Source organism: Pseudochaenichthys georgianus, chromosome 17 (genome assembly GCF_902827115.2).
Source record: "Pseudochaenichthys georgianus chromosome 17, fPseGeo1.2, whole genome shotgun sequence".
Taxonomy (NCBI): Eukaryota; Metazoa; Chordata; class Actinopteri; order Perciformes; family Channichthyidae; genus Pseudochaenichthys; species Pseudochaenichthys georgianus.
This window is the reverse complement of record NC_047519.1, coordinates 13099992-13118812: the sequence shown is the minus strand read 5'-3', so window position 1 is coordinate 13118812 and position 18821 is coordinate 13099992. Positions and strand designations below refer to the sequence as shown.

At 45.6% G+C, this 18821-nt stretch overlaps 2 protein-coding genes across 2 annotated transcripts in view; one reads left to right on the top strand and one right to left on the bottom strand.

Moving 5' to 3' along the window:
• LOC117461967 (zona pellucida sperm-binding protein 3-like) overlaps positions 1–18821 on the bottom strand; it is a 526690-nt gene that overhangs the window by 88447 nt on the left and 419422 nt on the right. The window lies entirely within an intron of this gene.
• LOC117462554 (cadherin-24-like) overlaps positions 3–18821 on the top strand; it is a 37356-nt gene continuing 18537 nt past the window's right edge. The window contains exons 1-2 of the mRNA XM_034104828.1: positions 3–80; positions 2107–2401. Of these exons, the coding sequence (XP_033960719.1) occupies positions 3–80; positions 2107–2401 (373 nt within the window). The remainder of the gene's footprint in view (positions 81–2106; positions 2402–18821) is intronic.

Below are 18821 nucleotides of genomic sequence, written 5' to 3'. Positions count from 1 at the left end.
CCATGGTGACCGGTCTGCTGTTTTGCCCAATTGGCCCCAATTGGCCCCGATATAAGACGCAGAGCAAGTCTAAACACAGTGTAGGGTTCAAATGTAAGACTTTTCAGTGAACTCGTTTCACTGAAAAAGTCCTTTCAATAATATCCAATGTGAAAACCTCCACAGTTGGCAGCAGCAACCTTTGGTTACGTTTATACCTCTGACCTTTGATACAAAGGAAAAAGCCAGGCGGAGGTAGTTTTGACAGCAACCCGACCTAATAGCTCACCGTAATGGCCTATTGTTTTCCCTGAGCATGCTGCTTTGTCTGTGGATGGTTACGAAATAAGACTTGTTTTTCTCCTCGCTGGTAATTTCAGGCGATTTAGCTCACACAGTTTTGCTCACCCAGCACTGATTGTACACCATTTCCTCGTGTCATTTTGAAATATGGCGAAATTGAGGCTTACACCTGTTTGCGTGAATGTTTTGCAGCAGTGCTTCTGCCAGGTGGCTATTTGTTTGCTTTACTTTAACTACACATGTATAGATGGGGCTGTCATTTAGTTTACAGGGCCGGTCTTCATTTTGCAGTAAATATTGAGCGTAGTCAAAGTTATAGATGGTGTTTTTTGGGATAAATAACCCAAACATCCATCCTTTCATCGTCAAACAATAATCTAGATTCAGGTCGCGATGGAAGCAGTTCTAGCAGAGAGAAACCCATTTCTTCGCCTGTTACTCGCAATCTCGTTCTTTCGGTCATGACCCATAGGTGAGAGTATGAACGAAGATGGACCAGTAGATTGAAAGCTTTGCCTTCTGTCTATTTCTAGTAAAAGTGCACACTGTTCTCACACAACACTCACCATGGAGCATAGATTGCTTTCATGTTTCCCGATTCGCATTGCCATTTCGATAAAGGGATCTTTTGAAGGTGAATTGTTGTTTACCTTTTGACTTTGTGTCAAATTATTCACACCATTCTACCTTTCAACTTTCAGACATGTGTGAACTTATGATTGCTTTTCTTAAACAACCTTGTCAACATCCATACTTATCATTTACCCCCCGGAAATCCGGCATATCCAATGCTATCCCCCCCACCCGGAACAAATACCGATCCTCAAAGTAGACGAACATTTCGATTCACAGTATGCTTTAGCCGTTGCCATGCAACAATGCTTTCCTGAGCTAACCCCCCCCACCCCCTCACTCCCTGCGTAACTGTCTCTCCGATCTTCTCTCCTTTCAAAAGTCACAATGTCACACTTTCTTGGATGTGGCGGCTAATTTGGCACTTTTTTTTCTCGGTTGCTATTCGATCCACGTAGGTGAGGGGTAATGAGATTGAATCTTGGTGTTCAGGGCGCATCCCGCTGCCGTGTCTCTTTTCGGGGACGGAGGACAGTGTGTAGCCTTTCCTGATATTACCTCTCGCTGCATGAGAGGACGCTGAGCGCTCCGCTGGGCGCTCCGCTGCTCTGCTATCACCCAAACCGTGATCCAATAAAGCTCAACACGAGGCTGTGATCGATTCAGCTTGTCCCGCTCCCATGCACTGCTTTACTCTCCTCATACACACCTATTAGTTAGGGAATAATTGATTGGCCTACTGTTCATTATTCCTTTGATTTGGTGCTTTCATTAAATTGCCACGGCACTGCATGTGCACAGACTAGTAAACTCCTGTCGTCCACAGCTGCTGGGAAGTGAATCGAGGCTTTAAGAGCGAGCAGGGGAAAAGTGATCTGGATATAATCGGGTATCTAGAAGATCCTGGTTCATAACTGCTCAAAATGCATTAATAGAGACACGAGACACAGCACAATGAGAACAAATATGTGTGAGGGAGGGAGGTTTTATGGGTTTTTCTTTTGTCTGCATCTGTTTAAATTCATCATATCCCGGAGGCATGCGGAGGATAATCTGCTTGTTTTGTCTTCAATGCCTTGTCTCGAAAAAACAAACTTAATTTTTAACGGGTGTTTACTCTTGTCTTTCTCTCCCACCCTAATTTTCTCTTTCCACATCTTTCCACTTTCCATTTCCTCCTTTCTTGCTTCTATTTTGCTCCCTTCCCCCCGCTCTTCACCCCACCCCCCAATCCAATCTTCTCTCACCTAGCTCCACACCGACATAGACAGGAATGATGGACGCACTAAGTACGTCCTGCGAGGCGAGGGGGCCGGCTCGGTCTTTGTGATCGACGAGAAGACCGGCAACATTCACGTCACTAAGCCACTGGACCGAGAGGAGAAGGACGAGTACCGCCTTGTCGCCACGGCCACCGACAGGCAGACGGACCGGGCCCTGGAGCCCTCATCACAGTTCATAATTCGGGTGCAGGATATCAACGACAACCCACCTATCTTTGACGACGGCCCCTACATCGCCATCGTGCCTGAAATGGCAAATATAGGTACAGAAAAAAGGGATGAGAAGTGGAGGGAGGAGGGTTTTGAGCTCAAAGTGTTAAGTGTGAAATTAACATAGACATTACGCAATAATGAATAAATATGAATACATGAAGTAAAAAATACATGGAGTAAAAAAAATTAGCGGTATTATTGAATATTATTTTTCTTTATAGAATTTTTGTATGTTTTAAAAGCATTTTTTTAAGTCTGTCATTATTACTTATTACATTATTCACAATGGCTCTTTTATTGCATAATGCACATGAAAGTGCAGTTGTCCCCAGTGTCCGCCCCCCCTCACCTTTTAGCCAATCATCATACTCCCCCAGCCTTTAGCAGGCTAATTGCATGTTGCTCACATTTAAGGAGCTAAGCCTTGTAAGCTACTGTAGTGCAACAAGATGCTAAATGATTACTGAATTAACCAACTTGAAGCTATACCGCATGCCATATTCACAGTTGGAATACAACAATGAACCTCTAATTTAGCTTAAGAACCCCAGCTAAGTTGTTGGTTGGCTTGTGAGCCTGGGTTTTATAGCATTAGCATTCATGTTAAAAGCTAATGATAGCAACAGCAGCTAGCCGCTAAGTTTAATGTTAGCTCTCTCGCTATCCAAAATCACTCTTTTCCTTCCTGAGCAAATTGCGTTATTAGTTAACACAACAGCACCATTAATTTGCTTAACTATGGGGTAAACATTTGTTACACAATTTGTTAAGTGGCATTATTAAACAAAAGCATTGAATAAATATAATTTAATATGTTTACAAGCACCTTACCGTGGTAGAGAGGTTTGTGTGCCCTGATGAACCTGGGGAATGTGTTGTCTGGAACCTTGTGTTCCTGGTAGGGTCTCCCATGGCAAATTGGTCTCAGGCAAGGGGCCAGACTAAGATTGGTTCAAAAGACCTCATGAAAGAAACAAGAACAAGAAGTGAGGATACCCGGCCCGGAGGAAGCCCGGGGTCCCTTTCTGGAGCCAGGCCCAGAATGAGGACTCGTCGGTGAGCGTCTGTTGGCCGGGCTTGCCACGGAGCCCGGCCGGGCCCAGCCCGAAAAGGCAACGTGGGCAACACCTCCGCTTCTCCGTCCCGCGGGCCCACCACCTACGGGAAACAGCGATGGGGTCGGGTGCGCTGCCAGAAGGGTGGCAGTGAAAGCAGAGGGTCTCGACGGACCAGACCCGCGCGACAGGAGCTGGCTTTGGGGACGTGGAACGTCACCTCTCTGGGGGGGAAGGAGCCGGAGCTTGTGCGGGAGGTGGAGCGTTACCAGTTGGATCTGATTGGGCTCACCTCCACGCACAGCGTCGGCTCTGGAACCTTACTTCTGGATAGGGGTTGGACTCTTTTCTTCTCCGGAGTTGCTCAAGGTGTGAGGCGCCGGGCGGGTGTGGGGATACTCACAAGTCCCCGGTTGGGTGCTTCGTTGTTGGAGTTTACCCCAGTGGACGAGAGGGTCGCCTCCCTACGCCTGCGGGTTATGGGGGGGAAAACTCTGACTGTTGTGTGTGCTTATGCACCCAACAGCAGTTCAGAGTATTCGGCCTTCTTGGAGACCCTGGAAAGAGTCCTGCATGGGGCTCCGGAAGGGGACTCTTTAATCTTGCTGGGAGACTTCAACGCACATGTGGGCAATGATGGAGACACTTGGAGGGGCGTGATTGGGAGGAACGGCCCCCCTGATCTGAACCGGAGTGGTGGTTTGTTACTGGACTTCTGTGCTAGTCATGGATTGGCCATAACAAACACCATGTTTGAACAGATGCTCATACGTGGTACCAGAGCACCCTAGGCAGAAGGTCCATGATCGATTTCGTTATCGTATCATCGGACCTGAGGCCGTATGTTTTGGACACTCGGGTAAAGAGAGGGGCGGAGTTGTGAACTGATCACCATCTGGTGGTGAGTTGGGTCGAGTGGCGGGGGAAGCCTCTGGATAGACCTGGTAAGCCCAAACGTGTAGTTCGGGTGAACTGGGAACGTCTGGAGGAGGCCCAAGTTCAGGAGGCCTTCAACTCACACCTCCGGCGGAGCTTTTCGGGCATTCCTGTGGAGGTTGGGGACATTGAACCAGAGTGGTCGGTGTTCAAAGCCTCTATTGCCGAAGCCGCGGCGGGGAGCTGTGGTCTCAAGGTCTTAGGTGCCTCAAGAGGCGGTAACCCTCGAACCTCCTGGTGGACACCGGTGGTCAGGGAAGCCGTCCGACTGAAGAAGGAGCCCTTCAGGGATTTGTTATCCCGGGTGACTCCCGAGGCAGTTGCAAGGTACCGACAGGCCCGAAGGGCAGCAGCCTTATCCGTGGCCGAGGCAAAGCAGCGGGTGTGGGAGAAGTTTGGAGAAGACATGGAGAAGGACTTTCGGGCGGCACCAAAGTTGTTCTGGAAAACTGTCCGACACCTCAGGAGGGGAAGCAGGGGACCATCCAAGCTGTGTACAGTAAGGATGAGACGTTGTTGACCTCAACTGATGGAGTGTTAGGGCGTTGGAAGGAACGCTTTGAGGAACTCCTGAACCCGACAACTCCGCCCTCTATGTTAGAGGCAGAGCTGGAGTATGACGGGGGATCAACACCATTCTCCCGGGGGGAGGTCACTGAGGTCGTCAAACAACTCCACAGTGGCAAAGCCCCGGGGGTGGATGAGATCCGCCCAGAAATGCTGAAGGCTCTGGGTGTTGAGGGACTGTCATGGTTGACACGTCTCGTCAACATTGCGTGGAAGTCGGAAACAGTACCGAAGGAGTGGCAGACCGGGGTGGTGGTTCCCCTTTTTAAAAAGGGGGATCAGAGGGTGTGTGTAAATTACAGAGGCATCACACTACTCAGCCTTCCCGGGAAAGTTTACTCTAAGGTACTCGAAAGGAGGGTCAGGCCGATTGTCGAACCTCAGATTGAGGAGGAACAATGCGGATTCCGTCCTGGTCGTGGAACGACGGATCAGCTTTTTACTCTCGCAGGGATCCTGGAGGGGGCCTGGGAGTACGCTTATCCGGTCTATATGTGTTTTGTAGACTTGGAGAAGGCGTATGACCGAGTTACTGTGGGAGGTGCTGCGGGAGTATGGGGTGAGGGGGTCTCAGGGCCATCCAATCTCTGTACTCCCAAAGCGAGAGCTGTGTCCGGGTCCTCGGCAGTAAGTCGGACCCATTTCCGGTGAGGGTTGGCCTCCGCCAGGGCTGCGCTTTGTCACCAATCCTGTTTGTAATATACATGGATCGGATTTCGAGGCATAGTCGTGGGGGAGGGGGTCTGCAGTTCGGTGGACTAAGGATTGCACCACTGCTTTTTGCAGATGATGTGGTTCTGATGGCTTCATCGGTCTGCGACCTTCAGCACTCACTGGATCGGTTCGCAACCGAGTGTGAAGCGGCTGGGATGAGGATCAGCCGCTCCAAATCTGAGGCCATGGTTCTCAGCAGGAAACCGATGGACTGTCCACTCCAAGTAGGGAATGAGTCCTCCAAGGAGTTCAAGTATCTCGGGGTCTTGTTCTCGAGTGAGGGAACAATGGAGCGTGAGATGGGCCGGAGAATCGGAGCAGCGGGAGCGGTACTGCAGTCGCTTTACCGCACCGTTGTGACGAAAAAGGAGCTGAGCCAGAAGGCAAAGCTCTCTCTCTACCGGGCCATTTTCGTTCCTACCCTCACCTATGGTCATGAAGGATGGGTCATGACCGAGAGAACGAGATCGCGGATACAAGCGGCCGAGATGGGTTTTCTCCGCAGGGTGGCTGGTGTCTCCCTTAGGGATAAGGTGAGAAGTTCGGTCATCCGGAAGGGACTCGGAGTTGAGCCGCTCCTCCTTCGCGTCGAAAGGAGCAGTTGAGGTGGTTCGGGCACCTAGTTAGGATGCCACCTGGGCGCCTCCCTAGGGAGGTGTTCCAGGCACGTCCAGCTGGGAAGAGACCAAGGGGTAGACCTAGGACCAGGTGGAGGGATTATATCTCTTCGCTGGCCTGGGAGCGCCTTGGGATCCCCCAGTCAGAGCTGGTTGATGTCTCCAGGGAAAAGAAAGTTTGGGGCTCTCTGCTGGAACTGCTACCCCCGCGACCCGACCACGGATAAGCGGGAGAAGATGGATGGATGGATGTTTACAAGTTAAATTGGAAATACAAATTATAAAATGTATTTCTTAATAATAAATTGGGCTTTCACTTTTTTTAATATAAAACATAAATACGTATATATGCGTTATTTGTAGGGATGGGTATCGTTAATGTTTTAACGGTACTACTACTTTTATCGATACCGCTTATCGGTCTGGTCTTTTAACGGTAGCCCTACTCTTATCGGTTTTTTTGGAGAGAAAAAAAGGTAAACTAACTAAACAAATTGTGAACAAAACTAAAATTGCTTTTTATTTAAATTAAATACATAATATTTCACATCAAAAGAAACAACAATGTTTTAACAAACCATATTAAATAATGTGATGACAGAACTGTAAACAGAATAGCTGAAACTTTAACAAAATAAAGAGTAACTCAGTTACGTCTCATCATTAACCCATGTTTGTATAATTGAGTTAACTCGGTGTGCTACTAGCATACATAACACCTGATGTGGAAACGTTACTCGTGGACGGGGCTACAGAGCTGCTCGAAAGACAGTCGAACCCGGTGCATTCCTCCGTCTGAATGTGGAGCACTTTTGCTAAATGTTTAGACAAATTGCTCGTGTTACCGCCCTTACATGCTAAACTCTTATTGCACTTTTGGTAACGAGCATTGTCCACCTCAAGACGGGTAAAGTTTAACCACACCTCGGAGCGCGTTCTCTCCGCCATCTCCTCCGTGTGTGTGTGTTGCTGCACGTAGCCTCCATGCATGTATCAGTCGTGTGTGTGTAAACTGCCCCGCCCTCTCGCAAGCAGGCGGAGGAGAGAGATCAAAAATACGCATTTTGCAGTCTTTTTGCGTATTAGAAATGGAGTTGGTGACACTAAAACTGCAATATAATGTTTGTGTAGCAATAATACACATAACATATATTTTTTAGATGTCTCCAGTACCGATAAAAAGACCAATAATGTTGGAGCTTAACGGTACCACGGTCTTTAATAATTCAGCGCCGGTGGCCGTTTAATACCGGGGCTCGGTACCCATCCCTAGTTATTTGTATTCATTTATTTCATCTTCATCTTTTTTTACTCATTTAATATTGAGCCCTTTGAGAGAACACACTGTGCCCTTGTACCCACGAACAAATCAGTTCTTTTTTTTTTATAATCTAATCATATTTACAAGTGAAGTTGCTCAAAGCTGTCCCATTATGATCATCTGAACTCTCTGCTGTGATCTGACATGCTCAGCAGCCCACATAAACCCAATTTGTTGTATTACATGAATACATGCCACCACAACGCCATCTGCCATTCAGACAGCAGTGAATAATTACATTTTCCACGATAGAAAGATGATTACATGTAATCTTCAGACCAGAAGACAACATGGTACCGCTATTATAGTCTGACCAAGTAACCTTTGTACAAAGCTCAACATGAGGCAACAGAATTCTAATCCTGGATTTAAAGAAGGGCTCTCCTGGTTCATCATTTGACGGATCACAATTTGTCCTGGACCCTTTTTTCACATACATTTCTTAATCTAATCTTTCATGTTCCTTCTCCGTTGTGATTGAGTAATGAGGACAAAAACGATAAAAAAAAATAATCCTAATAGCTGGGATAGGAATTTAGCTTGATTGAGTGGTTTATTGAAGTCTCATTCTGTACACAAACTAAGGCTGTAGCATTGTGTTGGTTGGCTGTTTAACCAGAACAAAGCACCAGACAGTCACTGCTGTCGAGCTGCAGAATGATGAATGTCCCACTTGACCACAGCTAGACAGTGTGTTTTATTATTCCTATCTCAGAAGGCTGCACTGTCTGTAGGTATTTCATTCAACAGCTTCGAATTGATACTCACAAGAACTGTGCTGGAGAGAGATATCAATAGTTTTCAGCTAAATTAAATCAGTAATTGACTCAGCACTGGAAACCTCTTTCAGATTAACTCTTGCGTAAACACCTGTTATTCAAAGCAATTGAAGTGTGACATAACATTATATTTGAAATACAATGAAGCTGCAGCTTTACAGCCGTTGTAAGACATTACTGCAATAACATTACTGCCTGCTAGGATTTTACTCGCATTGTGTAACCATTTTACCTTGAAGAATTTCTTCTTTTTGTCCTCCTCCATCTCTTGGCTTTAGAAAATCGAGCCTCTGTCTTGAGAATTTAGCCAACCACAAGCGTTTATAGAGAGATTGTTCCTAGTACAAATGTACAAATGCAGATTCACATGCGCATCCCTTCAGACTGTGAAAGTACGATTACAGCCAGGTACAAACCCCGTAAAAAACATCTCAAACATTTCCATTAGCAGAAACGAGCTGCAGCTCCTAAAATGTGTTTTGCACCCGTCGGCCACCATATAAAAAGCTTGATGTAATGGTGTAGTATTGCTGCTATTCAAGCGTTGGCAACAACTGCCTGCACTTCAAAGCAACCCAAACAAGGTTGACGGATTTATCAAACAGAGAGTCGGACAATTTTTCAAATGTAGAGTGAATGTTACTAATAGTTTAGCCTTCCGTTTTTTGGATCTGGCCAGAAGGCTATCGCTAAGAAGACTAAACTATTAGCCACGTGTTGTCTCTATCTCTAAAACACTTTGCCGATTCTGTTTTAAAGTATGCAGGGCTTTGTTGGACAATGAGATGCCATGTTCTTCTCTGCACCAATGAGAGACAAGCTGAGCTTTAATCTGTTAAATAAATAATACTTATTAAGATATCTTTTTTTTTCAACTTGGGTGGTTCTTATTAAATCATGAATCTTCAAAGTTATCTAAAAATACTTCAGGCGCTTTTCGGGGACTTAGTGCAGCGAACACACATAAATGGAAAGATATGATCATTCATGTAAAAAAAAAATGAACAGGAAATTATTTTAGGCTACTACTAAAAATGATAAAATACAATACAAATGTGTTATCCCATTAATAACGTGTTTGTATCAAGTAGGTTTTCATTAACAGCTCTTATATTAAAGGTTAAGTTCCACACACAAGGTGAGAACGAATCCGTAAAATGAAATATGTATTTAGTAGTGTTGACAGTTTAATTCTCTAAGCCAAACTGATATGGTATTCAAAACAAGCAACAATGTACCCCTCGAGCGATTTCCAAATTATAGCACTTAATTTACTGAAATATAATTAAGTAATAACAGAGATTAACCTGCTCTGGCTCTGATGAACGAACAGCTCGGTGTTGCATGTCCATACGATATGTTAATAGCAGGCCTCTTTGATCTTTGCAATGTTTTCACTTTAGGCTTGCAGACTTTGGCAAAGTCAAAGGCACTCTGAGAACCACTGTGCAAACATGTACTAATGTAGGATATCAGGCTGGCAGGTGCAAAGAGGAGAGTGAAATATTCCCCTCTGTATAGATTCAACACAGTTTTGTGTCTATGTAGCACAAGTCTAAATGCGAGGATCTGCCCTTTCCAGATTGTAACACCTAGATATTGCTTCTAAAAGGCTTTCAGTGCAGATATAAACTAAAAGCAGCAACAAGTAAAGGGCATTTGCACTGGTATTGTTTATTTATATATAAGCCACGTGCTTTAGCTCCCTTGAAAAATCTCCATTCTCAAATATACGATACTGTACGATAAGATAAGGTACGGTATTATAAGACAATATACGATATGTTACAACCTTCCAAAGGCTGGAACAAACAGGGAGGCCACACAGAGTTTAATGCCAAATATATATTTATTTAACAGATTGTTGAAGAACACCTCTGATGTATAATGTGGTAAGAATCAGACTGTCAGTAGTGTGAGCAGTGTGTGAGTGTGTGGAAGGGTGTTGTAGCATGTTGGAGGGTGCATCAAACCTAACACAGGCTGTAGGCTGAGGTTGCTGCAGCATGCCAGGATCTGAATCAGAGAGATTGATCCTTGCAGCTGGGCAACCTTTATGCCTTCTGGTGGCTCCGCCTCTAGATGGGCGGGCACAAACAGGACGACACTCCCAGTACCTGCCAGAAGACAGCAAGGCAGGGAGCACAGCCAGGCAGAAGGGGGGAGGGGTCGTCACACCCCCTCCCTTAAAATGGAGGACCCACTAGGATCCTCCAACCTGAGGCACAAAAACACAACCACCAAACACCATAGACACAACAAAAGTTAACCTTCAAATGTTCGTACAACCTGCAAGCACATCTGTAGCCTCTTGCTCAACCCCTCAGCAACTTTGGTACCTAAGAAGCATTTTAAGAGAGGGCAAAACAGAAAAAACAGACACCCCTGCAGGGAGAAAAACACTAGTTAACCTAGGAGGTTATAGCCCTGGACATGGCATCAGCCACTGTATTATCCACACCTTTGACACGCCTAATGTTCAGATGAAAAGGCTGGAGGAAGAGACACCAACGCATAAGGCGTTGATTTGGATTCTGGAGCGAGTGCAGAAAGGTTAGGGGGTTATGATCTGTATAGACCACCAAGGGCCCAACTCCACTCCCAACATACACCTCAAAATGCTTTAACGCCCAGATGAGTGCCAGTGCCTCCTTTTCAATGATAGAATAGTTTAATTGATGAGTTACATTTCTTAGAGAAGAAACTTACCGGGCATTCGGAGCCGCTCTCATCAACCTGCGCGAGTACAGCCCCAGCTCCAACCTTACTAGCATCCACATGAAGAATGAAGGGCTGGTCCATCTGGGGAGCTGCTAGGACAGGAGCCGAGCACAACACAGTTTTCGCAGCCTCAAAAGCCTGTTGACATCGAGGAGACCATTCAAACTTGACCTTAGGACTGAGAAGAGAGGTGAGGGGCGCAACCACCGTAGAGAAATTCTGACAGAACCCACGATAGTACCCCACCATGCCCAGAAAACGAGAGAGTTCTTTTCTGGTTGTGGGAACAGGGAACCGGTCAATTGCCAGCACCTTTGCCCTCACTGGCTTAACCTGTCCTTGGCCAACTACTTTACCCAGGTAGGTGACCGTTGCCTTAGCAAACTCACACTTTGCCGAGTTAACGGTCAGACAAGCCCAGGCAAGTCGTTCAAACAGCGCATTAATGTGTTGGAGATGTTCCTCCCAAGTGTCACTGTATACCACAACATCATCCAGATACACAGCACAGCCAGTAAGACCTGACACCACCTGGTTCATCAGGCGTTGAAACGTGGCTGGGGCATTTCGTAACCCAAATGGCATTACGGTGTATGAGTACAACCCACTGGACGTGATAAATGAGGCGATCTCCCTAGCTCTTGCCGTTAACGGGACCTGCCAGTAACCCTTTAGCAGGTCAAATTTACTGACAAACTTAGCAGAACCGACCTGGTCCACACAGTCCTCCATGCGAGGGAGTGGAAACGAGTCAGGTTTGGTCACTAAATTCACCTTGCGGAGATCAGTACATGGTCTAAATGTACCATCTGGTTTCGTAACCAGCAAACAAGGAGAAGACCAACTAGAAGCACACGGCTCAGCAATGTTATTCTCCAGCATATACTTAACTTCTGCCTCTAAATGCTCTCGTTTGTCCGGAGACATGCGGTAAAAACGCTGTCGTACCGGTTTAGCATCACCCACCTCAATGTCGTGTTCTATAAGGTGGGTGCGAGATGGAGTGTCTCCAAACAGGCAGGGGTAGTTTTTAACTAGATCGACCAACTCTGTGCGCCGCGGTTCGGTTAAATGACCCAGCATTCCACCCAGATTAGCCAGTGACTCCGAATTCTTAAGCCGTCCTCTCAACAGACCATCATCTGGGGAATACTCCTCTTCAACCGTAACCCCTGCCCCCACATCCAGAGATGGTGACGGGCGACCCACTGTCACCACTGCAGCATCTGAGGAAACAGAACAGACCACACCTGGCACAGGTTTACGGGAAAAATACGGTTTTAGCAAGTTTATATGGCAAAACTGCACCGACTTCTTCCGGTCAGGGGTCGCTATCAAATAGTTGAGGTCTGACAACTTCTTGGACACTGTATAAGGGCCAGAGAACTTGGCCTGAAACGGGGAAGCCAACTACAGGCAGCAGTGCTAAAACCTGATCCCCAGGACTCAACTCACAACGTTCTGCACGTCGATCATAGAGGCTTTTCATGTTAGTTTGAGCAGACTGTAGCTTTTCTCTTGCCATTTGATTAGCCCGATACAAGCGGTGTTTGAAACCATGGACATAGTCTATCAAACTTGACGGGGCCTTCTTGGCTTGCCAATCCTCGTGTAGGGTGGCCAACGGGCCCCTTACATTGTGACCAAAGACCAGGTCATTAGGGCTAAAACCCAAACTCCCCTGTGAAACCTCCCTTGCCGCCGGCATCAACCAGGGTAACCCTTCTTCCCAGTCACGTTCCAACTCCGTACAATATGAACGGAGGAGAGACTTCAAGGATTGGTGGAACCTCTCAAGTGCTCCCTGGCTCTGAGGATGATAGGCACTTGACTGTGAATGTTTGATATTCAACTGCTGTAACACCTCGGCAAACAACTTTGAAGTGAAGTTAGTCCCCTGATCTGACTGGATGATCTTCGGGAGACCAAAAATAGTTATAAATTGTGTCAGCGCTTTTACAACTGACCTGGTGGTGATATTCCGAAGGGGATAGGCAGCAGGATAACGTGTAGCCTGACACATGACTGTAAGCAAAAAGTTGTTCCCTGCTTTGGAGCGTGGTAATGGTCCAACACAATCTACAATCAGATGCTCAAATGGATTACCAACAACTGGAATTGGATACAGAGGCGCAGGTTTAATGACCTGATTCGGTTTGCCAGTCAACTGACAAGTGTTGCAAGTTTTAATGAAAGCAGCAATGTCTTTCTTCAGAAGTGGCCAGTAAAAATAATGGCCAACCCGATTATATGTTTTCTTCACACCGAGATGACCTGCAATGCCATCATGAGCAGTCTGAAGCACAGTGAGTCTTAACTTACTGGGTAACACAACTTGCACAACTTCCTCACCCATAAAACAATCTCCCTGGGGAACCCACTTTCTCACCAACAAACCGTCCTGGAGAAAATAACCACGGGCTGCACTTCTGAACTCCTCATCCGGTAGAACTTGGCTGTACAGAGCCTGCAGGGTGGGATCGTTCTTTTGCTCTTTCCCAAGGTCACTACAAGACAAAGGCAAAGGAAAGGTAGGCACAGGAAATACAGATTGTTTTTTCTTATCTTTTGTAAGGTCACAAACAATACGGCTGGCAGCACGTGTTACTGCGCCGCTGGCAGGCATCACAGAAGTGGTTTTGGGGAACTTGGCACCTTCTACCTGGGAGATTGGAGACTCAGGCCATACCCGATCACCAGCCAGGTCATTTCCCAAGATGATCTGTATGCCCCCCATAGGCAGAGAAGGACGCACTCCCATGACCACTTCCCCTTGCAGCAGACTGGAGACTAATGTTAGTTTATGCTGTGGAGCAGAGAAGACGGTTAATCCCATCCCCCGGACCTCAACACTAGAACCGGTGTCTGTTTTAGGAGAGAAAGGTAACACAGAACCAACAATAAACGAGTCCAACGCCCCTGAGTCCCTTAATATCTTTACCGGTACCTTCTCTTTACTCCCGACCAGTGAAACAAACCCATCAGACACAAAAGCTTTATAACCAGGGTCTATCTCCTCATGTTCACTGACAAGAGCCTGAATTACCGATTCAGATAAGGAGGACTGAGTGTGTTTCCGCACAGGCACAATGACATTTTCTCTTTCTACTGCACGTAACGATGCTACAGCCCCAGACGCTTTTGCCGACACAGGCCCAGGCCTGGACTTTCTCTTCCACTCAGGACAATCGTTTCTCCAGTGTCCTTTATTAAAACAGTAATTACAGACACGATTGGGGTCAAACTTACCCCGATTCCCATGGTCAATCCTAGCTGGAAACTTATCTTTTCCTTCTGAAACACCTTTACTGAAGTGAGCCCCCGCACTACTCTCTTTGTATCCCGCATCTCCACGACTACGGCTGTCGCCAAAAAACACCTTATGGGTCAGAGTAAACTCATCTGCCAGCTTGGCTGCCTCTGAAACTCTGTTTACTTTCTGCTCATTAATGTAGGTAACAACACGGTCAGGCAAGGTACCTTTGAATTGCTCAAGCAAGATAAGCTCCTGCAGATCTTCCAGAGTTTTTACCTGTGAGGAAACACACCAACGGTTGAAACTAGTGGTTAAATCACGAGCAAACTCCATATGTGACTGCTTCTCTTTTCTGAGTAACCTAAAACGCTGTCGATATGCTTCAGGTACTAACTCAAATGCCTGAAGTACAGCAGCTTTCACCAACTGGTAATTGCTACTGTCTTCAGCAGTCATGGCAGCGAAAGCCTCCTGGGCCTTTCCAGTGAAGACACACTGCAGCAGAAGGGTGCGCTCAACATCAGACCAGTCTCGTGCCTCAGCTAGACGCTCAAATAACACAAAGAAAATGTCTGGGTCCTTTTCGTTGAACCTCGGAACTATCCTCAAATTAACAGCAATATCAAATGCTTGATTTGCAGTCTCTGCAGCTCTCCTGGTCTCAGCTGGAAGCTTACCTTCACTCATCAGCTCCAATCTGTAGCGCTCCAAGTCTAGTTTTTGTCTAACCTGAACTTGAGCGATCTCTGCTTCCTGAAGACGGGCATTTTGTCTCAACTTTTCTATCTCCACATCACGTTCCAAGTGTAGCATGAGAAGCTCCTTCTGTTCTTTAAATGACAGTCCAACCCCAAGTCCAGACAGGACTGGAGCCACACCTGAAACATTACCTGACTCAATTGACTGTTGGGAGGTAGGCCCCAGAAAGACAGACAAAATACTTTTTTCCACTAACTGTGCCTTTATTTCTACCAACAACAATTCAACTTTTTGGGAAGTTCAAGACCGTAATGGTCAGCCACTCTCAAAAGCTGATCTTTTTTATAAGTACCCAACAAATCCTCATTTGGGGACTCAACAAAGTCTTCAATAGCAGCCATTTAACTGTTTACCGACCAAGGCAAGGCTTTTCCAGCAGTACTGATAGTGAAAGACAGTTTTACATATGGAGACCTCACTCCTCTGGCTAACTGCCTTACCAAATGCTTACTGACTCACTCACCCCTAGTCTTCGTGTAGAATTGTGGTAGGATTTTAAGCACAAAAGCCCAGTGACCCGGTTAATTCTCAGCAATTGAAAATCACCTAGGCAGTCATGGAGTGCACCCGAGCAAATGCTCTAGCCACTTACTACACAAAAATAACAAACAAAAACAAAAAAAGGTTCAATGGAGACGGCTTGTGTCTCTCATTGCTTATACCTAACAGGAATAAGGGTTCCAAACATTTGACAGCCTTTAACACAAAACAGCAATACCGGAAAACATAGCTTGCCTTGGACAGAAACACAACTGTGAGTAAGACCAGTTACTTAGACAGTAAGATCAACCTGACCTATTTTCCCCTACAAAACTCAGAGTCAACCAACCAGCTGTGTGAACACTCCCTGACTGAAATAGGTCACCATGTCCTTTATCCAGCACCGGAAGTGATCTCGGACGAGCCCCCACTTGTTACAACCTTCCAAAGGCTGGAACAAACAGGGAGGCCACACAGAGTTTAATGCCAAATATATATTTATTTAACAGATTGTTGAAGAACACCTCTGATGTATAATGTGGTAAGAATCAGACTGTCAGTAGTGTGAGCAGTGTGTGAGTGTGTGGAAGGGTGTTGTAGCATGTTGGAGGGTGCATCAAACCTAACACAGGCTGTAGGCTGAGGTTGCTGCAGCATGCCAGGATCTGAATCAGAGAGATTGATCCTTGCAGCTGGGAAACCTTTATGCCTTCTGGTGGCTCCGCCTCTAGATGGGCGGGCACAAACAGGACGACACTCCCAGTACCTGCCAGAAGACAGCAAGGCAGGGAGCACAGCCAGGCAGAAGGGGGGAGGGGTCGTCACAGATACGATTCAATAAGATACGAAATAATTAAATACTATTTTATTCTCACGACAATTTATTTAACAAGTTATTTCTCGCTTCAAAGTAGCGCCATTAAAAACTTCAACAAGGGCACATATTAAAGAAAGAAACAAGGACATTCAACAAGGCATTTCAATTACTGAGGACAACATGCTCAAGTCTCTCAAGGCTACTTATTTCCTGGGGATTTAACTGTCTTCCTTTGAGGATTGTCTGGTGCACAAAAGAGTGCTTCAGTCAATCTTTATTCTATCGTGCGACCCTGTATCTCTGATCAGATGACAAGGTTGGGGCCAGACTCAATGTGATTGGTATGTTCATAGTTTCCAAAACACTTGAGATACACATTTATTTTTATTAAGAAGGACATATTTTCCTAATCTTCAGGTATAGGTTTGTATTTTGTGCCTCTACAGTGACATGTTTCCTTACTTCAATGTTCAAAAAGCTCTTTATTTTTCTCATACTGCCTGTGCTGCAGCACCTCTTTTCACCCTCTGTCTGAAACCAGAGTTATTGGAGAGAAAACTCATCTGCTGTGAACGCTGGGATGTTAGCATTTGAATACACAAAAACCTTTTCAAGCCGCGTTTAAAGTTTGATAGAGACATATTGCATTTAACAGACTGTTTCTAATCCTATGGTGGAAATGTATCTTATAAGTTCATGTAAGTTAAACATCTTACATCAGACACTTCATTTCTTTTTGTAGAAGTTTTATGCCAGTACACAAATGCACTTTTTGTGTTGGCAGCCAGCAGCTCAGGCGGTGCCGTTCAATTTTATGACTCTGTTGGCATGAAATTGCATCTCTGTTTCCGCCTGCTCAGACCAGACGGAGTACATTTCATGGCTGGAGCTGGAGGATGTGCGCACACGGACCTCGCTAAAACCCGAAAAATCTAATGCAAATTGTAATAGAATTGCAATGCAATGCAGGCACAATCTGTAATGCGCTAGATAAATGGGTGATTTTTAATAACACTGTCACCACAGCTGCTCGCAGGATGTATGAGGTATGTTCCCCTTTTGTTGATTAAATACCTGGAGACACCATACAGCAGGGGAATGATGCAGTGCCCCCCCCTCCATATGCACTCTCCAGTTTAAGATATGCAGAGTTTGTAATTATGCCCAGGCTTGTGTTAATAATATGCTTATTATTATTATTATTATTATTATAATGGAGTTATGGAATTATGCCCCAAAACAGAGTATTGTTTTCATTGCAGTATTTGTGGTGTATAACTAACTGAATATATTTATATTCATCATTTGAGCGTAAAATGTACAAATGGTGCAAATAGAAACAGCTTGTGTTGTACTCCATAGAAATAAGACATCATCTTGGTTATCAGTGATTATTCATATTGGAGCCACGTTGCTGCCCTGGGATAGTTTCTTTTTCCAGAGAAGAGCAGTTTTTCTCGGCTCATTAGGAAACAGTTTAAACGGGACACGGCGCTGACGGGTTGGGCCGAATCTGCAACCATCCCTGGCTCCACCTGCGAGTGACACGCCTCTTTCACACGTTGCAAATTCAAGAATGAGTTGGTCACACCCACCTGCACTGGAACCCCGTGTTTGTGCTTGCAGCCACTTTCAGGGAAATAGAGCACTCCGTATTTGAAGTAATTCACTCTGAAATCCTTTTTACTGCTGCAGGATTTGTGGATTCTGAGAAAATGAATAAATTGAAGCACTACCGCGGGGAAAAAAAAAAAAAAAAAAAGTGGGTTTCTGGGGAAAACACATTCAAATCAATCAAGAGTTGATTCCAGATGCCTCAGGTGTAATGTAGATTTGCATAGTCTACCAACTGTAGGTGAGGGTTGGAAATCACTATTAAACATTGTCCTGTTTCCTGTTGACATTGATGGCGGTGTCTTCGTATCAGAAAATGTTTACCCCCAAAACCCACATTACACTTAAGCAAGTATATTCGTAAGAACAGAGCGTGGTCATTCTTCGGAAAAGCAGAGAAACTGTGGTTGGATTGCTTACAAATGTGCCAAATGGACGTTTTCCCAATTTAATCAGAAATTATAGAGGATTATATATTTATCTTCCCCTTTCAAATAAATCAGTTTGGCTTGAAAAGCTGCGACGGAGCATGCCACAGCCACAGTGACCTGATAATATTGCCTTGACTGAAGCAAGATCATGTACAGAGCGACAGGAGTGCTTGGTATGGGAATCCAGGAAATGAGAGGTAAGGGCAGAGATGGCTTTTTGCACTCATATTGCAGTGAGATGTTGGAGCGACAATAACTGTCTGAGATTGCAATTCAGGGCATGACTGCAGAGTGCCTGTAGGAAATAGTTTGTGTGTACAAAAAGTACTCTAATCCATTTAAACCCTGCTCTGCCCCTTGAAAATGGCTTACACTCTCACCTTTTAAAAGCTGGCAGAATTGC